Source organism: Panthera leo, chromosome A3, assembly GCF_018350215.1.
Source record: "Panthera leo isolate Ple1 chromosome A3, P.leo_Ple1_pat1.1, whole genome shotgun sequence".
Lineage (NCBI taxonomy): Eukaryota > Metazoa > Chordata > Mammalia > Carnivora > Felidae > Panthera > Panthera leo.
In genome coordinates this window covers 22,821,857-22,841,819 of record NC_056681.1, presented here as the reverse complement: position 1 = coordinate 22,841,819, position 19,963 = coordinate 22,821,857, and the positions used below count along the sequence as shown (strand labels likewise).

Here is a 19,963-nt window from a genome sequence, read left to right as displayed (position 1 = left end):
CCCTCACGTTGAACTAGACATGACTCATGGTGCACGTGTATCATACCCCACTTGTGGCATATCTTTGACAGACATCACTAATCAGTCACAGCACTCTTGTTCAGTCAGTCCCTGGCTTTCTCACGCAGTGCTCCATGTGGCAGTGTTCCATGTGGCTACGCCCAGGAGGCATTTCTTTGCCACCTCGGCATTTTAGTGCGAGTTTCTTCAGGACAAGGACTTACTCATCCTGGATCCTACTGCCGGGACCCAATGTGTGGCTTCCCTGCTGTAAAATAACCATTTGTCATAACAGGATGGATTTGTCACAGTGGGAATTCTCCGCACACAGGTTGCCTTTTTCTCATCGGGTTCCATTTGGTCAGTGCCCCTTGTCCAGAATTGCCAACATTACCCACAATGTTATCCGGAGTTCAGTGGGGCTGCACCCCGCCCTGGTCCTTTCTCTGTTAGTGCAGCCTCACACCGTGTCTGTGGTCAGCTGGAGTCGCTAAGGCATTTTTCCACATGTGCTGCTTTCTTACGTAAGTGTCTAACTTGGGATCAAAATCTTAATATAAGCTCTGAGGACTAGGCCCTCTCCCTTCTTAGGTCTCTGGCACCAGGGCAGGCAACATTGCCAGTGCTGACCTGACCTGAACTCAAGGTTTTCCCCATTCAGTTCTGTACTGTTTCATCCCATCTCTCAGCTGCCCAGGGTTCCTGGCTCTGATTCTGTCACCTGATATGCCACCTGTCACAGTGAATGAGCCTGTTAACACCTTTTTTCTATTCTGGGATCCTCTTGGTCATTCAGAATGATGAAAGAGGCCAACAATCCAGGTGCGCAGAGCAGCAGTGTCTGGCTCTACACACAGGACACGGGGGCCTGTGACAGCCTGTAAAAAGCCAGGCTTCTGTGACCCATCACCAGGGTTTGAAGTCAGCCCTCCAGAAGTGAGGGTGTTTGGTTTTTTTTTTTAAGGCATTTTCTAAGTAGTACTTCCCGGACTGGGCCCCTGAGACCTTGGAAAGGCAACAGTGAGTTTCACATGCTAGAGACCGTATTTGAAAAGCCAAACCTTGGATTCTCCACCCTGGCTCCCCACTCCCCACCAGGCCAGACAAGAGGCTGTTACATCAGGTTTTTACACTGAAGTGGGGCAACAGCAGCCCTGTAACTCTGAATATCGTCTACTCAGCAGCACCCTCTACCAACAGTTATAACTTTGAGATACAACAGGAAAGTCATGATTCAATAACTGCAGCTTGGAAACTGGCATCTCTTTAAAGCTCAGACTCCCAGGGGTGGTGGTCATAGGTGTCCTGGGGGGTAGGGCAGGAGCCTCTGAGCATAGCTGTTGGCAGAGCTGACTCTGCAGGCAGGTCTCGGAGGATAAGTAAGACGACAAGATGATGTTTGTGGCAGATTCCAACACAGCATGGACAAGGGGTGGGGCGCCTGACTGGCTCAGTCAGTGGAGCGTGTGACTTTAAGTTTCAGCCCCATGCCAGGTATAGAGCTTTTTTAAAATCTTAAAAAAAAAAAAAAAAAAAAAAAAGAATGGCAAAGAGTGAATGTTGCCCGACAGGTTGCTCACTGGATACTGTTGCAGTAATGGTGGAAATGGATTTTGGAAACGGCATGCCATTTGGGGTCCCCTGGTCAGAGGCTGAAGGAGGTATAGGGCTCCACACAGGTGGCTGCCTCCCTGAATGCCTGGAGCGGGTGGTCTCCAGGCTGGGAATGTGAAGGCATCTTCCTTTCTCAGTCTGGGGAGAAGAGGGAACACATCCACACTTAGAGCCCCGGACAGGGGGTCCCTGCTCTACCACTTGATGCTCAGCACATGTGCCTTTCTGATCCTCAGTTTCCTTGTTTGTACTGTGAGGAGGTTGCAGTAGTGGGGTGGGTCTCCAGATACTGTGTGGGAATTCCAGATGGAGAACAAAAAAAGGAAAACGGGAGCTGCTCTGAGGAACCTAGGGTGGGATGAAAGTCCAAAAGCCTTCCTCAGTTCCCCTTGTGGGCCCTCAGAGCCTGGTTTGAAAATTACTGGCATTACTATCTCCTAGGATGTTGGAGTTTGGAGGCTCCACATCCTCATTTCTAATCCCAGCACCCCTTTGACCGGCTGTGTGATCTGGGAAAGGCGGCCTCACCTCTCTGAGCTTCACTTTGAAACTGTAGGAGCCAAGCTGGGGAAGTCCTAGGTGACTGGGAAGCCCATGTGAAGGTTTCTGGTATCTGTGGTGAGAGGGCCAGAGCATCTGGGACCACACATCTGGAGAAGGGCCTGAGGAAGGGGGCCGCTGGCAGCAGTGGTCACAGGCAGGGGTTGGGGTGTACCTTCTCCTTCCATGTGCTGGGGGTTCTGGTCCAGGGTGCGCCAGGCCTCTGCCCCCCATGGCTAGCAGAGCCAGAGGCTGCCACCTTCTAGCCCACTCAGGAAATGGTCACACCCCGCTTGAGGATCCAGGAAATGGGAGCCTGTCTAGGTCCTGACTGGGGAATTGGCCTGGCCAGGATCTCAGCCAGGCCCTGCTAGGTGGCGCCGAACTCCAGCCCTGGGCTGTGTGGTGAAGTTGTAGCCACGAGCACTGGCTCTGGAATCAAAAAGGCTGAGCACAGATCCTGGCTTTCCCACTCACTGGCCATGTGACCTTGCGCTGCTCACTTCTTCTGAGCTTCCCTTTTTTCCTCTTTGAAACGGGAATGGTAGGCCTGGTGAGGTGATGAGCTGAGAAGTTAAAGTGCCTCATGCTGGGCCAGCTCACGGCCACCCTCAGCCAGGAGAGATGCCCCGGAGCACATGAAGTCTTCCGGCCCAGAGACCCAGCTGACCTGAACTCTGGGTCCATCTGGACGGCACTGGACTGCCTCTAGCCCCTTAACCCTTCCTCCAGCCCCTCAGGCCTGGACATGTCAGGACAGAACCCTCTCACACCCTTGACCTTAGCTGGGGTGCAAACAGTGCTTCTGAGGAGCAGCTGTCTCCGGTGGTAGAGGGAGGGGAGTTGCCACCAAGCAGGTCCCTCCCAGGCAGCCACTCCAGGCCCATGAAGGGGGTTGGCCATCTGTACTCCGGGCAGGGCTCACCCACCACCTGTGCCCTGGTGCCAAGAGCCTGGAACCAGACCCGGTCTGCCCACCAGAAGGGGCTTTCTCTGTTTTCACCGAGCCAGACTGGAGATGCCAGCACAAGTACCTCCTGGCTGCCTTAATTTCAAGGTTCCCAAGGGCCTCCTTCCTTTCCAAGGGGGAGGCCCTCACAGACAGCCTTCCTGAGAGCTGGGGGAGAGGGGCTAGAGCTCCAGAAAAAGCAAGGTCTGAGGACAGCTGCTCCAGCAGTCACAAAGTCCACATAGTCACGTGTGCCACCGGCTACACTAGGTGGCAGGCAGGTACTGTACTGTGTTTTTTAAAACTTTGAATGAACTAACTCCACTTCAACATTTGAAGGTTTTATTATTATTATCTTTTAAGTCCAGATTTCTGACTTCTCTCACCCAGGTCTCCACAAGCAGCTGTGGACCAGAGGAGTTAGATAACCAATCTCCTATAGACATTTGAACTTGTGACCCCCATTCTAGGTCAATCCACTTAGTTGACAGCTGGGGAAACCAAGGCCCGTAAAGGTTCAGGTCCGATGCCCACCACATCCAGTGTTGAGTCTAGAACCTGGTACCTTGGCCTCACAGAGCAGAGCTTTTCTGCACTGCCATTCTTCAAAGTAAGAAGCCTATTCCCTCCTCTATAAAACGTCAGTGATAATTATCTCCCCTCCCAGGCCTATGTCTGGAACAAAGTAGCACCTGGCCAGGACTCATTCAGTAATGATTCTTTTAAATATGTACTTGTAATACGCCCTCACTGGAAAATGTTGCTGGAAGTGCTGCTTGCTTGCTTTCTCTGCCAGCTTTTAGGAATGGTTATTTTCAATTTCTGATACCCATTCCTTAGGGTTTATTGAGCTCTTATTACCACGGCCTCATTGCCCAACTTCAAGCAGACTTACTCAAGGCTTTACTTCACAACAGACTGTGTTCCTGTAGTGGGGGAGGGTGGGGGGTGGGGGCGGGGTGGGTGTGGCGGGGCTCACCTAAAAGCCCAAGGCCCTGGTCCTGGGCATTAGATTCCAACTCAGAATCAGGAGTAAATCATTCTTCCTTGAGCCTCAGTGTGCCCAACTGTCAAATAGGGATTTGTTCATTTATTCAGTACATATTTCTAGAACCCAGACATGTACTGGCCTGGTGCTGGGAAAGCATTGTAATTATACAAGATATTTAGGGTCTCTGCCCTTAAGAACCTATGTTAGTCAGGAGCTCTTTCTGGTAGGAGAGAGACAAAAAACAAGTAAATCAGTAAGTTGGTTAACACTTGAATGAAAACAAATGGGGTTCTCAAAGCTGAAAGCTTTAGACAGGGTGGTCAGAGAGGTCCTCAGATCAAATGGGAAGGGGTAGACATGCAAAGATGAGGTGGGGATCATTTCAGGCCAGAAACAGCAGGTTCAAGGGCCCTCAGGTGGGCATGTGCCTGGAGTGTCTGAGGAAGAGCAAAGAGGCTAGTGCAGCAGGAGTAGAATGAGCAAGGGGAAAGTCTAGGAACTGAGGCTAGAGATGGGGGTGGCAGGGGCCAGTTATTGTAGGCCAACGTGAGGAGTGTGCCTTCTATTCTTCATGGAGTGGGGAGCCTTTGAAGGCTTTAGAAAGGGAAGGAAGTAATCCAATTTGTACTTTAAAAAAATTCCTCAGGCTGCTGCTGTTGGGAGAGGGGCTGTGGGTGTGCTGAACCACTGACAAAGCAGGGAGACCAGAGGGCAGAAGATGGAAGCCTAGACCAAGCCGGGGGGATAGAGGGAAGCCAGTCTCTACAAAATGTGTTTTTGTAGGGGAGGGGCAAGGCCTTGCAGATGGAGGTGGGTGGTAAGGGGGGCATTCCAAGGCTTTTGGAGTGTAATCGAGTGCCTGAGGTCCTCTCTGTCAGAGAGCAAGGCCACTGTGGAGGAGGAAAGGATTCAGATTCATTCTGGAGGCTCTCAGCTTGAGATGGCCTTGGCAGTGCACATGGAGCTGCCTGGTGCACTGGGCTATTGAGATAGGAGGTGATACGCCCTTCTGGCTGCTTTCAGGTCTGGTGCTGTGAAACCCTCCAACCATAGTCCAGTTTTGGGGGGACTTTATGAGGGCTGCTGTGGGTAGGAGGAAGATGCCACTGTTCCTATTGTCCAAGCGGCCCCAGGAAGCAGAGGACCCTGTCTGAGAGGAGACAGCCCTCTCTTCAGCCTCCTTGCCTTGGTCCCTGTCTTCCCTTTACCAGTTACATTACCTGAATTCTACTTTACCAAGCTGTGCCCTGCCCACATCGGTCTTCACATGCCTTGGAGGCTGTCCTACTCCTTTGCTCACAGAGGATGCCTTGATGTGAAGGCATTTCCTTGCCACTCGGTGACTATGGTCCATCCTTCTAGATCCAATCAGTCAATCTTAATGTCTTCCTGACAGGCCCCCAGCTTGTTTCCCCAGGAGGTGATCATTCTCTCCTTAATCCAGAAACATTGGTAACAGTAGTTGCAGGGCCCCAGTTATGATTACAGAGCTTCCTATCTCTCATCTGTTTGACTCCTATTCAGGGCATACTGGATATTGCATCCCATTTTCTGGGTAAAATAACTGATGTGCCCAAGGCTGCTCCTACACATGACCCTTACCCAGTTAGTGCAGTGGGTGGGGGGCATAGGGTAGTAGTCAACCTTCAGGCAGCCTGAGTTTAAGCCCCAGCCCCAGCTCTGCCTAGCTGGGAGGTGAGATAAGGCAAGTCATTTCGCCTCTCTGAGCCTCACCTGTAAAATGGGCAATGACAGAGCTACCTCACGTGTACCCATTTTGAGGCTTCAGTTGGCTAAGGTACCATCCATTCTCATTCATAGTGGTTGTATTCATAAAATCTGACAAACACTGAATTAGTGAATACTGAACCATTGCTCCTATGGGAAATAGAGGCCCTGCACATTTTCACCAACTAATCAGTACGTATATTGTTTTGTGTGTGTCTGTTTAAAGATACCTTATTTAATGTACTGATGATTTATTAACACTGAATTGGCCAATAGCACTATAACTCACACCTGAACAAGGCTTATCTGCCACGCGTTTTCTCCATAGGCATATCACAGCCTTCTTGCACTCAGGAATGCTAGATAGCACTTCAGCACTATACTTGGGGGCATTTTAAATAGAGAATCACCAATAAAAAGTACAAAAATGGAAAAACATAGCACTAAATGGACCAGGAAACGGACACTTGTTTACAGTGTGAGAGCCGAAACAAGAAGGCAGAGAGAGTCACCTGTTCAACCTTAGCCGGGAACCTTGTGCATTGGGTGACTCAACTTTTCCTCTGTGCGTGTCTGAGAGTGACCACAAACCCCCTGTGACTATTGATTTTGGGGTTACAAATAAATTTTATCAAGGAGGTGAATTCATAGTTACAGGAGGATTGACTATATGTGAAGAGTTTGCTCAGGCCAGGCTTAGTCAGTGCTCAGTGTAGGTCTGCTTTTAGTATTGGAACCATTACCCACAGGAGTGCATCCTGGTTTCTGGACAAGACTCCAAGGCAGGGCCAGGGCTCCCTGAGCTATGTGGCTTTGTCTTCCCCAGTGTACCGCCTTTGTGTCCTCTTGGCTCCTATGGGTTTTGGGATTTGAAACAGGTGTAGATTCCAGAGGCCTTGAATGCCCCCACTGAATGGTTTGTTCCAAGTCCACTCACTGGGACTTGGCACCATGGAAAGGTTTCAAACCAAGTAATGATGTGGCTGGACTTCTCAAATGGCCCGCCAGGGTGGAGGAGGTACTGGAAAGGCAGGACAGGAGGTTGGGGGACCAGGGAGGAGCGGTGTGGGTGGTCCAGGGGAGGCTGGCTCTAGGTCATGGGGAGAGGAACAGATAAGAAAGGCAGTTAGGAAGCACCTGGTTGTGGGGAGTGGTGGTGGGGGGGGGGTCCCAGGAGGATTTTGGGGGTAAGAGGTGCTGCCAGGCCTTCTTACTGAAGTTTGAAATTAAAGTTTGACATTGCTGACTCTTGGGGCACAGTGAGGGAGGTGGCTTCCAGACTGACACAGTGGGAGAGTGGGGGTCACACGGGTTGTCAACAGGAAAGTGGCTCTGAGAGGGCAGTCTGTCCCTGATCCTGACCCAGCTGCTCAGAATTCCCTTCCAACTTCCCCGGCTTCTGGGGAAGAAACAGGGAAGAAGGGAGGAATTTGAGGCTGGTAAGTGAGAGCTTTGAGTTCTGTTTTTTACCATAGCACACAAAATGAGTGGCCTGATTTAGCTGTGTGGTTTCACAGGTTGCTTTTCGGTGAGAGAGGGAATGGGATCTTCTAGGCCCTCAGCCCTTCCTTTGACGAGCCCTTTCCTAAGCCTGGCAGAGCCAGCAAAGGGAGTTGAGGCGGCTCTGGCTCCAAGGCCAGCTCTGTCCGCTCACGTGGGGCTTAAGAGGGCCCCACTGCCTCTTCTGTGAAGCCTGCTGCCATAGCTCTTATGCTATCTGTGGCCCCCCACATCCACTCCTCTTCAGGAGTCTAGGCCTCTTCTTCAGCTCCCCTGCCAAGCTTGAACCCCTGGTTGCCTGCAACACAAGGGTTGTGCCAGGCCTCCAAGGCACTTGCAGTGGGGCTAACTTCCTGGGGTTGCTGCATCTATAACTCTTGGGAGATGGGAGTCACAGCCATTCCACTGTTTGAAGCTCTATTTGGCCATCTTATTACATCTTGATGTTAAAAAACACAATGTAGAAATAAATTCATTCTGACCTGATAAGAGTTTGCTGGATAAAATCTTGAAGCAGAAGGCAGAAATGAGACAAAGGGAGCTTCTTCTTAGAAGAAACAAGGACTTGTGTGCTGTGGGGCAGGAGGCTGGGCTGGATGTCTGGGGCCGGGGGCAGGCTGCACGGAGGAGGCATTGCACAACTGGCTCCTGTCTAAGCCTGAGCTTGAGGGATTGGCATGGCCAAGCTGGGGGCAGGGAAGCACGTGGCCCCCGGGGGCAGTGGCTCAGTGTGCACACATTGCTGTGGCTCAGCAGGTATTTCACTCGGGGTCTTTGAAAATGTGTGTAAGGACCAGCTGGAGGAGATGGTCACACTCAGGGGATGTTCACTCTCTAGCTTCTTGGGCTGAAAAGTTTTCCAGAGTGAGTGGATGAAAAAGTTGGACCTGTGTGCTATGTTATTATAAACTGTGGCATGTGGAATATCTCCCAGGGCCAGGGAGGGCCGCAGTCACATCTTGGAAGAGGCAATGCTGGCCAGGTCCCACATCTTGGGTCTCTGGGACACTTGCCCCACCTCTAAAATTTAACTGGCAAATGATGACTGTGCACCGTCTGGGCTAGTAACACGCGTGGGACACACTCTCCATCAGGGGCATGGCCACAGCCCTGAGTGCTCCAGCTGACCCACAGAGAGAGGAGGGGGGCAGACCGCCTGGGCCAGCAAGAGCGTTGGATGGAGGGACTGGCTGAAGGACCTGGAAAGGGATTCTGGTAGAATGAGCGCATGTGCAAAGGCTTGGGTGCATGCGGAGTGTGGTGTGTTTGGAAATGGGTACATGTGGCTCTCTGAAGCTGGAGGGGCCATCCTAGGGGGTGGGGGGACAGGAGATGAAGCTACAGAGATGGGTGGTTGGGAGTAGGCTTTAGAAAGGGCTCCAAATTTGGGAGGAGACAAGAACCTTGCATACTCCAGTGTTGGGAGCCTATAAGGGAGCCTTCTCTAAGGCTAAGTAATCTTGATTTGGGGCAGCTGAAGGGTTTTTGTAACAATGATGAGGTTCATTTTCTCATTCAACAAATATTATCGAGAGCTTTCTATAAAGCTTAAGGTGTTGCCCTGGGCCTGAGATATGACCCAATATGCCAAGACAGACAGAGTTCCCCCCAGTCCCAAGCCTGTAACCATCAACAAGTAAATGCCTAAATGAGCTGATGACAGATGTGACAGATGCTCGAATGGAGATGCTGGCCCATCTGAAAGCAGAGGAAAGTCAGAGGAGGCCTCTCTGAAGGAGTGACATTTGAAATGTGAGGAGTGGAAGCTTTCCAGGTAGAAGGAGCAGCATGTGCAAGAGCCCCAAGGTGGGAAGAAGGGCGGTGACGGTGTTGCTAGAAGGGGCAGGGGCAGTTGTTGGCCTGTATTTCATGGCATTTCCCACTTGTGAAATGAGAGCTGTTCCGTACAGTTGGGTCCCATCCCCCTGCCCTGGGGAAAGACTGTGCACAGAGCTGAGGGATGCCTGTCACCCGGGGAGCCCCTGACAACCTGAAATCCTCCCTGTGAGTCACATTACTTATCTGGCTGTGACTTGTGCCCAGGAGACAAAAAAAAAAATCCAAGATAAGTTCACCTTTCCTCTTATCACACCTGGCCCGGCCTCTCGCTAGTTCACTTTCCCTCTAATGAGTGGCTGTCTCAGCCAGGGCTCAGGCCTCTGAGTACGTGTCAGCAGGACTCTGGACCTAGACAACCCTGAGCAGGAGGCTGGAGGGTCAGTCCTCTGTCCAAACTCCTGATTGTGGGCACCTCACTGTCTCCTGGTGGGGGTGCCTCTTCCACACAGATCCCTGCACGCACTAACTCCTCCAGGCCAGTGGGAACTCCACCCCACAGATGGGGACAAGGACCCTGACTGGGGTCACACAGCCTTTGTCAGACTTAGAACCTACGGTTCTGGGTCTGCTGGGCACTGTTGGCCATTGGCTTCAACGAGCTGCTCTTAATGTCCGGCTCTTGCAGGAAAACTTTCCCCAGGGTTGTATAGAGAACCAGCCCAGCCTCTCCGACCAGTGACCTGGGGATAGTACCATTTTGGCTCACAACCCCCACCCTAGGCCTGGCTCACTGTGTACCACAAACTAGTAGCCATGCCAGCCCTGGGCTGAGCCTTACCCTCTGTGACGTAGCCTATGTAATCCCTCCCTGTGGCCATCAAATTAGTATATGACAGAGCTGGGATCTGAACTCAGGCTTGTCTGGTTCCTTGCTGCCCTCTGGTTTCTGGCTTCTTATCATCAAGTGAATGGAATGACTCAAATGGTAGGATTTCAGGTAGTAGAGAGAAGGGATTCAGAGCAGGAATCTCTTCTTCATTCAATGATGGGAGGTTCCGCACCTATCCTTGAGTAGGAGAACAAATGGGAAAATGGTTTGAGTTTGTCAAGGGCTGTGTGAATATGGTGTGCTATTTAGAACTCCTCCCCACCCACTGAACAGATGAGAGTACTGAAAAGTCCAGAGTGAGGCAGGCACTTTTGTGAGGAATTGCCAGGGCCTAGAAGCCAGGCTTCTGCCTTCAGTCTAGCCCTTCTTCCCCCAGCAGTCAGATCTCAACTTGGGCATCCCCCTGCAGACAGGCTCCAGGGTCTAGCAGGATACTGTGGGGCACAGTGATCAGTGAAGGCCCTAGACACCTGCAGCCCCAGCCTGGCAGAGAGGGGCCTGAAGACTGGGTAGCAGAATGAGGTAGGCTGTGCAACCAAACAGATGTGGTTGCCACTTACTGTTAGCAACTCTGGGTGTTATCTGACCCTGAACCTCACATGCCCCTACTACAGAGTGGGCATAATCATATCCCCACTTTACAGAGTCACTGTGAGGTTTAAATTACAAAGCCATAAAACTGAGCACAGCTCAGTAAATGACCCACCTTGAGGCTGTGAGCCTGTGTGCACAGCCAGCTGAACACAGGAGCCCATCTTGCTTGAGCAGGCCTTTTCCTTCTCTGGCAGTACAAGAGAGGGTCATGTGCCTGTTGACCAAAGCGCCGCCCCCTGCTTGCTCTGCTGCCCATGTTCTTCTGCCCATGTGCCACATTTCTCAGGTGGGGTAGGCAGAGACTGGGTGTGTCTGGTGGGATCCCCAGGTTTTCTCAACGCCTCAGCAGGACTGGGAAATTCTGAACAGAGTAGGAATTGAGTGCTCCTGGTTCTGAGCTCCCAGAGCCCTTTGTCACCTCCAGACTCAGGCGTGAGGCATGGCTCCCAGCTCCTGGGCTCTTCTGCTGTGGCATCTGTTACTGTTCACTCATTTCATGGCTGTTTCTCTGCTGATGAGGCTCCTAGCTTTCCTGGAGTCTGTATAGGGCCTGGCCTAACACAAGTCTGTCAGATGAACTGACAGATGGAAGGGCTTTTTAAATTAAATTTTTATATTTAAGTAATTGTAATTTACATACAGTTGTAATAAATAATACAGAGGGATCCTATCTACTCTTTACCCAGTTTCCCTCAATGGTAAAGTATTGCAAAATTAATATAATATCATAATATATCAGAATATTGCATAGTATATCACAATATCAGAATACTGACATAGATACCATCCAGCCAACCTTACTGACTTCACCATTTTCCCTTTACTTGCTTTGTGTTTAGTGCTCAGCAGCTTCGTCGTGTGCAAGTTCACGGTCCACCTCCTGTTCTAATTCTTGGCACACAGAGGATCCTTCTTGTCACCCTTTTATAGCCACAACCATGTCCCTCCCTGCCTCTACATCACCCTCTGACCTGCATCTCCCTACCTGCCACTAATCTCCACACCTTTATAATCAGGTCATTTCAAGTATGTTTTGCAAATAGAACCATACAGTATGTAGCTTTTTGAGATTGCTTTTTTCACTTGGTATAATTCACTTGAGATTTGTCCAAGTTGTTGCTTATATCAGTAGCTGGTTCTTTTTTACCGATCAGGGGTATTCCACAGTCTGGATGTACCACAGACTGTTTAACCAGTCACTGAGGGGCATCTAGGTTGTTTCTAGTTTTGGGCTATGACAAATAAAGCTGTCATGAACACTCATGTATAAGTTTTTTTCTTGTGAACATGTTACCATTTCTATGGGATAAATAAATGCCCAAGAGTGCAACTCCTGGTTTGTAGAATAATTGCATATTTAATTTTAAAGGAAACTGCCAGGGGAGCAGATTCATGATCTTTGTGATCAAGAATTTGTGAGTTCAAGCCCCACATTGGATGTAGAGATTACTTAAAAATACAGTCTTTTAGAAAAGAAAAGAAACTACCAAACCATTTTCCAGGGTGGTGGTACCATTTCACATTCCCACCAGCAACATATGAGTAATTCAGTTTCCCCACATCCTCACCAGCACTTAGTGTTGTCACTGTTTTTTAATTTAGCCATTCTGATATGGTTGTGTAGTGACATCTCATAGTGGCAGATGGATAGATTCTGCTGTGCCTTGCTCACGGCCCCTGTGGCACTGGGCCTGGTTTTGTGGGTCTCTGTTGGGCCATCACCATGAACAGTAGCACCTTGAAAGCAGAGCTCAAAGTCACTCATCTGACTCCCACTCCCAGTCCCAGTTTGTTTTAGTCCTCATGGGGGAAACAGCATTTAGAGTTAAGATGCTGAGAAAAGCCCCAGGATCTGACCCAGCCCCTCACAGCAAGTAGCTACTGCTGTTTCAACAGCACCTTCTGTTTCAGACAAAAAGTTGAGCATGTAAGAAGCCAGCTGTGGGCCTTTACTGTGGGCCAGTCCCAGGCCAGGCTGGAATGGGATTCAGAGATGACCCCAGCCCCCACCATGGTAGGGCCTGGTTCCCTGAATCACGGTGGAGAACGGGGAATTGGACCAGGTATGGTGGACTCTTGAGGGAGGCAGACTGGTATATGGGGTTTTCACATAATGAGGGGATGGTGGGAATAGCAAGATGGGAGCAGGGTTAGCTGGATCCTAAAGGATGTATTGGTCTTTGACCAGATAGAAAGGGGGCATCCAAGCAAAGGGAAGGTAAAAAAGGAAAAGACCAGCGGGAACAGTAGGTCTGTCTGTGAGCTTGAGGAGGGAGCAAGGTTAACATTCTTCAGCACTCCTGACCTCTGTATCACTGTCACCGCATCCCCTGCCACTGGGTCAGGCTCTTTCACAGGCTGTGGCACCATGAACTTTATCATCTAGTCCATGCTCCAGCTGGATAATATCTTTGTGTGTGACTATGAGGTGGAGGATGTCATTGGTCCATGTTGGCATTCCCAGCTAGACCTGGCCTTGGACTAGTAGAAGAGTGGGCAGGGCCTATGTCTGTCTGTCTTGGTCACTGCTGTGTCAGACCCCCATTCTCCTGCTCCACAAATCCTTCCTGAGGGAATAGCCAAGGCCAGAGCTAGGGCCAGGTCAGGTGGGGCCTCAGACTTGAAAGGGGTTCCAAAGGTTTGGGACCTTACCTTCTCCTTGCCCTCCTCTCTTCTATCTGCAGGTTCATCATGTCTAGTGGCTTATAAGAAGACCCCACCACCGGTCCCTCCACGTACCACGTCAAAACCCTTCATCTCTGTCACAGTCCAGAGCAGCACCGAGTCTGCCCAGGACACCTACTTGGACAGCCAGGACCACAAGAGTGAGGTGACAAGCCAGTCGGGCCTCAGCAACTCGTCAGACAGCCTGGACAGCAGTACCCGACCGCCCAGTGTGACACGGGGTGGAGTCATCCCAGCCCCTGAGGCCCCGGAGCCACCCCCAAAACATGCAGCTCTGAAGAGTGAACAAGGGACGCTGACCAGCTCTGAATCCCACCCCGAGGCCATCCCCAAAAGGAAACTGTCATCTATAGGAATACAAGTAGGGGTCCCTTTCACACTCTTATGTCCTCAGCCCACCCTGTGCACCTGCCTGCGTGTAATTACATCTGGTGGAGGCCCACTAGGTCTCCTGGGCAAAGTGGTTTGTCTCTTTTGGAGGGTTGGCTCCAAGTGGCCGAACCAAATTCCACCCATAGCCATGCCTTCCTTACGTTTGCCCACATGTTGCAATCTGTAGCCGTGGGCATGTGTCCCTGTTTCTCCAGTGGGTCATCCCAGTCAATGTAGTTACACTCAGCCAGCCATCTCCTGTCCACTGTTCACCTGTCTGTCTGTCTGTCCACTCCACCCTTTGCCCTGCCAGCCAACGCGTGGGAGGTGGGACTGGCCTAACAGTTCTCTAATCCAAGGTCAGCTCGGGTGCGGAGGCCGCAGCCCCGCTTGGCAGCGGGAGCAGCATGGAGCCTAGACGTCGATGGGCCTGGGGCCCAGGACCCAGGGCCCTTGAGCCATGGGGGTTGCTTGAGGGGAACTTTACCCAGAGCCTTCTCGGGCCTGGGGGACAGGTAGGTGGTTTGAGGCACCAGGCCCACGTCAAGTTGAGAAGTGTGATGCTGGTCCTGAGGTCTCCCTCCATAGGAAAGGATCCAGGCAGATATTTCCCCAGGACCAAGTGGCCAAAGCCAGCAGACCCTCCTGGAAGCCAAACTCCCTGTCCACCCACAGCAGGACAGGGTGTACCAGCTCCCCTCTACTGCTTCACAGCACCTCCTGTACACATCAGACCACAGTAATCTGTCTTGTCGGCTGAGCTGGGGAAACTTGAGCCCTGCTTTGCAGATTCAAGAGTTGTTCTCAGTCCAGAGTGCAAGGACTCTACCTGCCCTGACTGAGCCTCCAGACTAAAGTGGAACACGCTCAGGGCACAGAAGAAGGAAAGTGGCTACAGTGAGCATTGAGCTTGGGAAAGGTGGAGCCCTCAAGGAGGTCAGGGTGGTGTGCATTGTGGCTTAGGGCTGGAAGGGCTCTCCCATTTCCCCAGCTGCCTCTGATAACTGGATGTGGCTGAGTGGATGGCAGAGGGCTAGAATGCCAAAAGAACTTGGGACACAAGGGAGACTGAATGGGTTCCCACCAGAGAAAAACTCATTAGCCGGTTTCTTGCACTTGCCTGGGCTTCAGTTTCCCCACATGTACAGGAACAGAGTTGTCCGGGAGATTAATGTTTTCTGGGCTCCTTCATAAGGGGTTCAAGTCCCTGCCCTGTGCAGCTGCTCCAGGAGGGATTCTAAGGGACATAGAAAGTAGCCTAGTCTCTTGGTCTTAACCACGCAGGGTCTTTGGGCAGCCCCATCCTCTCCCTGGCCAAACCAGATACTCCAGTCTTTTCAGAAGGTCTTAGTCTCACTGTTGGTTCCTTTCATCCAGAAATTTACCTGGGGATGAGCATCCTAGCTCTTGGGCCTTCCCCTTCCCTGGTTTCACCCCCACCTGTTCCAAGCTCTTGTCGCAGCTCTTTGAGATTGGTGATGCTGTACTCCCTGAGCTGGCGCCTGCTGAAGGAGAAATGCAGTTGCATCCCCGTGGCGAGGAGGAGCCTGGCGCCCAACCCTCTGCCACTTCTGTGAAGCCAAGAGATTGGGAGTCCCCAGTTTCCAAGGATACCCTGACAACCCTTATCCCATCCCTTGGTACCTCAAGCCCTAGGTCAAGTGTGGATTCTCCCTCATCCATGAGCAATGATGGAAGGGCCGGCCTGGCTGCTCCACGTCCATGCAGCTTTGTCCCAAAGAAGAAAGGCAGATTCGGGGTATCACTGCTGCCGTGTTTCCTTCCACTTCACAGGAGTGGAGAAAAAGCACTAGCTTTGCACTTGGCCCTGTCCCTGGCCCTTTCTGCTGCTCCCCAGGCCCACCCACTGCTGAAAGTAACCTCAGCCATCGAGGCCCAGGGACTGCATCCTGTAGCGTCCTGGGACCTTATTGGCTATTGCCTTGGGGCAGTTTTCAAATCCAGAACCGATGTCCAAGGTTTGGCCCTAGTACAGGCACCTCCAGCCTGCCCTTCAGCTGCAGGGTTGGGGAGTGATCTTTGCCTCAAGACAGCCCCCAGCTTCGACTACACCAGATAACGGCTGTGGCTTTGTGTGTGTGTGTGTGTGTTTTCTTTCTCTTTCGTCGTCCTTCTTTTTTTTCTTCTCTTTGATGCGTGTAAAGGAGAGGACTAGAAGGAACGGTTCCCACCTCTCGGAGGACAACGGACCCAAAGCAATCGATGTGATGGCACCCTCCTCAGAGTAGGGAAAGCCAGTCATCTCCACCCCATCCCACCTCCCGCCCACCCACCTGCCCGCTCCGCGCGAATGAGCAGTGCCCGGCTTAACTGGGTCCAGCCTCGGGCCCACGTGCAGTGTCCGCATGCCTCGTGTCTGTCTGTCCTTCTGCGTCGTCCCACTAATGTGAATTTCAGCAGCAAGTGTGGTGTTTGTTTTTTATTTTTGTCTTTGTCTCCGTGCCGTTGCTGTCGTTGTCCTTCAATAAGGTTGACTGCATTCAGCCAGTGCCAAAAGAGGAGCCCAGTCCCGCTACCAAATTCCAGTCCATCGGGGTTCAGGTAGAGGACGACTGGCGGTAAGTCGCATAGAGGCGGTGGCTGCCTCTCCCTCTCCTCCCCTTCCCTCTGCTCTCACCTCTCCTGCTCTCCCTAACCCACTTCTCCTTGCTGGATTTCTGATAACCAAGCTGGGTTTGGGGTTTGGGCAGTGGCCCAGGCATTGGAGGCTGGGCAGGCAGGCGGGCGGGCCCATGAGCGCTTGCTCTGTGAGATCAATTGGCCCACGGGGGGCCACAGCCGGCAGAGACACGGCCCAGCACCCCAATGTTGGTGGTCTTCTGGCCCCCACTGCAGTAAACAGGCAACCTTATGACCTTGTCCATGTGTGTGTGTGTGCGCGTGTGGGCGCGGGTGGGGCAAGGGCTGAGCAGAGAATGAGGCAGGGGCTGTGGGACCCGCTTCAGGCGCATGGTGAGCAGACGATGCATCCGTTTCTCTGTCTCCCGTGTGTCCGGGTCGGGGTGGCCTCTGGTCTCTGGACCTCTTGGTGACTCTCACCCCTTCCTGTCCCCACCCCACTCCACCCCCCTGTCCCCCCCCCAGAAGCAGCGCCCCCTCTCACAGCATGTCCTCCCGACGGGACACCGACTCAGATACCCAGGATGCCAACGACTCAAGCTGTAAGTCATCTGAGAGGAGCCTCCCGGACTGTACCCCACACCCCAACTCCATCAGCATCGATGCCGGCCCTCGGCAGGTCCCCAAGATTGCCCAGATCAAGCGCAACCTCTCCTATGGAGACAACAGCGACCCTGCCCTAGAGGCATCCTCGCTGCCCCCGCCTGACCCCTGGCTCGAGACCTCCTCCAGCTCCCCGGCAGAGCCAGCACAGCCAGGGGCGTGCCGCCGGGACGGCTACTGGTTCTTGAAACTACTTCAGGCAGAAACAGAGCGGCTGGAGGGCTGGTGCTGCCAGATGGACAAGGAGACCAAAGAGAACAACCTCTCTGAAGAAGGTGAGTGCTGCAGGGATGGGCCCCGGGCTGGAGAGAAAGGTGCACAGCTCGTTCTCCAGCCTCGGAGCCTCCAAGTGGGAAAGGCCTCAGTTTCTCTTCTTGAGTCAGCTGTGAGCTCTCCTCTTATTTCCATTCTTTCCTCCCTTCTGTCTATCTACCTAAGCTGAGCTTTCTCAAGGAAGGGTGTACAGGCTGTGGGCTTGAATCCCAGCCCTTCCCTTCCTAGTGAAGTGACCTTAGTCAAGTGCCTCCGAACCCTCCGTTTCTTCTATGTAATGTAGAGCTACTCCTGCCTTCTCTGGGGGCATTTGTGAGGATTGAAGGTGGCAGTGCATGTAAAGGGCCCGAAGACGTGTGGGACACAGAAAGTTGGTACCATGCTTATGTCTTAAACAGCTCCTTATTGAGTGCCTACTGTATGCCAGGCACCAAGGATCTAACCATGGGCCTCAGCAGGGTGTGAGGAACTGTGAATGGGTGAAATAGAAGCCATCTACTTCTCTACTTCTGTTTCTCTCTATCCATGCCTCTTTCCAAAAATCCCTCTAGGAAATGAGTTCCGGAAAGAGCTAAAAATATGTAGGGAGCCTAGATTCACAGGTGGTTGTTAGCAGGAGAGAGGTGGCCCCTGGGAAGCTCCAGGCCGTGGCCCCAGCAGCTACACTCTGCCCTGACTTGGTTCAGTCCAAGCTCATCCTCCAAGAGAGCCCCTCTACAGAACATGCAGGAAAGACAGGTCTCCAGAGTATCCAGAAAGGATGAAGTCAGCATCCCACTGACACCTGATGGCGTGGAGCCTGAGGAGGGTACCCTTGGATGGGTCTGTATCCATAGACCTTTAGGCCAGTTCCCAGGTTTAATGTCACACCTGCTGCTGCACAGGGAACTGTTGTGAGCTGTGTACTTAATAACTTTGCACAGTAAGAGTATTTAACAAATCAGAATGGAGCCAAGGACCAGAGAGTGCACTGAAATACTTCTAATAGGAACCATCCAGCCCACTGCCCGACCTCAGACTTCTCTGCTTGCAGCTGTCGGTAGCTGTACATCCTGGTATTTGCCTTCCTATTGCTTTTTTTTCTTTTAAATGTGATTACCTCTTAATTCTTCTCAAATCAGTCATCGTCATGTATTGATTTCCTGCTTATAAGAGGTGAGTAGTTAGCTGTATCACCTCTGCCTCCTGTGCCCCACCCTGCATGTCTTACATCACAGTTTTGGCTTAAGTAACCACCAGTGTATTTGTTTACTGTAAGCATGTAAATATTGTTCACTGCAGAGCCTAATACTATATTATGGTTTAATTTCCTTTTCTTACACACTTTATTTTTCCTAGCATAAATGATTGCCCCATCTTTTTTATACGCTTCATTTTCTAAGTTCTTATTTGTAATGTTTTACACACTCCACCAGATCTGCCAGCCTTCATCAGTATTATTTTTCAGATATGCAGACATATCAGATAATCTCATGATTTCATATTTTTCCTGGTGCACGTCTGTCCTCTGTTCTGATCTGGCTAGGTTACTCTGTGGGCCTGCTGCCTCACTGCTATCCAGAAACTTCCCTTTTCATCACCTGGGACTGCCCTTGGCCGCTGTCCCATGGGGGACACCCTGCTTTCCAGACCACGTGGCCTTCTGCTTTCTTGGCATAATCCCTCATTTTGCTGGAACACACCTTTAGTTCGAGATAAATTTTTGGCAACTGCATGTCTTTATTCAGACCTCACACGGTTTGGCTGAGTATAAAGTTGAAAATAATGAATTATATATGTAATGTATATGTATATGTTTGTATATATAACATATGTACGTATAAAAATGAAGTTGAAACAATTTTCTCTCAGGATCTTTAAGGCTATATTGTGTTTAGCTTCTGTTACTTGTGCTGAAAAGTTTGATGCATTCTAATTTTCAGTCCTTTGTGTGTTTTTACTATGGAAGCTGTTAGGCTCTTTGCTTGACCTCTCTTGTGAAATTTCTCAGTGCTGTGCTGTGGAATGGGACTTTGTACAGGAATATACTGTGCCCATAGTTGATAGCCCCTTTCTATATGGAGATGCAGGTCTTTTGTTTCTGAGCAACAGCCTTGCATTAATTCTTAAAAATAATTTCCTTGCTTTCATTTGCTCTATTTTCTCCAAAATTTGTGTCACTTAGACGTTGGACCTGCTGGATTGAGCCTCAGTCTCTGATCTTTTCTTCCTCATATCTTTTGGTTATCTTTCTGTAAGGCTCTTTCTTTTTTTCTTTTCCATGCTATAACATCTGTATTGATAAATAATTTGCATGCCATGAAATTCACCCATTCACCCTTTTATTTTTTATTTTTTGAGAGAGCAAGAGAGAGTGCGTGTGCACACACATGAGCGGGAGAAGGGCACAGAGAGAGAATCCCAAGCAGGCTTCATGATCACAGATCCCAACATGGGGCTTGACCCCACAACCCTGGGATCATGACCTGAGCCACAATCAAGAGTTAGACGTTTAACCGACTGAGCCACCTAGGCAGTAACACCCTTTCAAAGTGTACAGTTCAATGGCAGTTAGTACACTCAGTGTTGTACGACCATCACTATTAATTTCAGAACATTTTCGTCACTCCAGAAAGAAACACTGTAACTATTAGTAGTCACTCTTGGTTCCTGCCACTTTCTCAGCTCTTAGCAACCACAATTCTGTCTCGGTGGATTTGCCCATTCTGGACACTTTTATAAACGGAATCATACAGTATCTGGTCTTTTGTGTCTGGCTTATGTTTTGTATAACATTTTTAAGGTTCACTCAAGTTGTAGCAGTATC

At 50.9% G+C, this 19,963-nt stretch overlaps 1 protein-coding gene across 6 annotated transcripts in view; it reads left to right on the top strand.

The window, feature by feature from the left end:
* DLGAP4 (DLG associated protein 4) overlaps window positions 1–19,963 on the top strand; it is an 85,044-nt gene that overhangs the window by 38,129 nt on the left and 26,952 nt on the right. For 4 of the 6 annotated variants that reach the window (XM_042931039.1, XM_042931040.1, XM_042931043.1 and 1 more), the window contains 3 exons: window positions 13,269–13,630; window positions 16,132–16,220; window positions 16,747–17,159. In XM_042931039.1, the coding sequence (XP_042786973.1) occupies window positions 13,269–13,630; window positions 16,132–16,220; window positions 16,747–17,159 (864 nt within the window). Of the gene's footprint in view, window positions 1–12,495; window positions 12,648–13,268; window positions 13,631–15,806; window positions 15,887–16,131; window positions 16,221–16,746; window positions 17,160–19,963 lie in introns of all 6 variants that reach the window. The other 2 variants (XM_042931042.1, XM_042931044.1) reach the window with 2 other exon arrangements.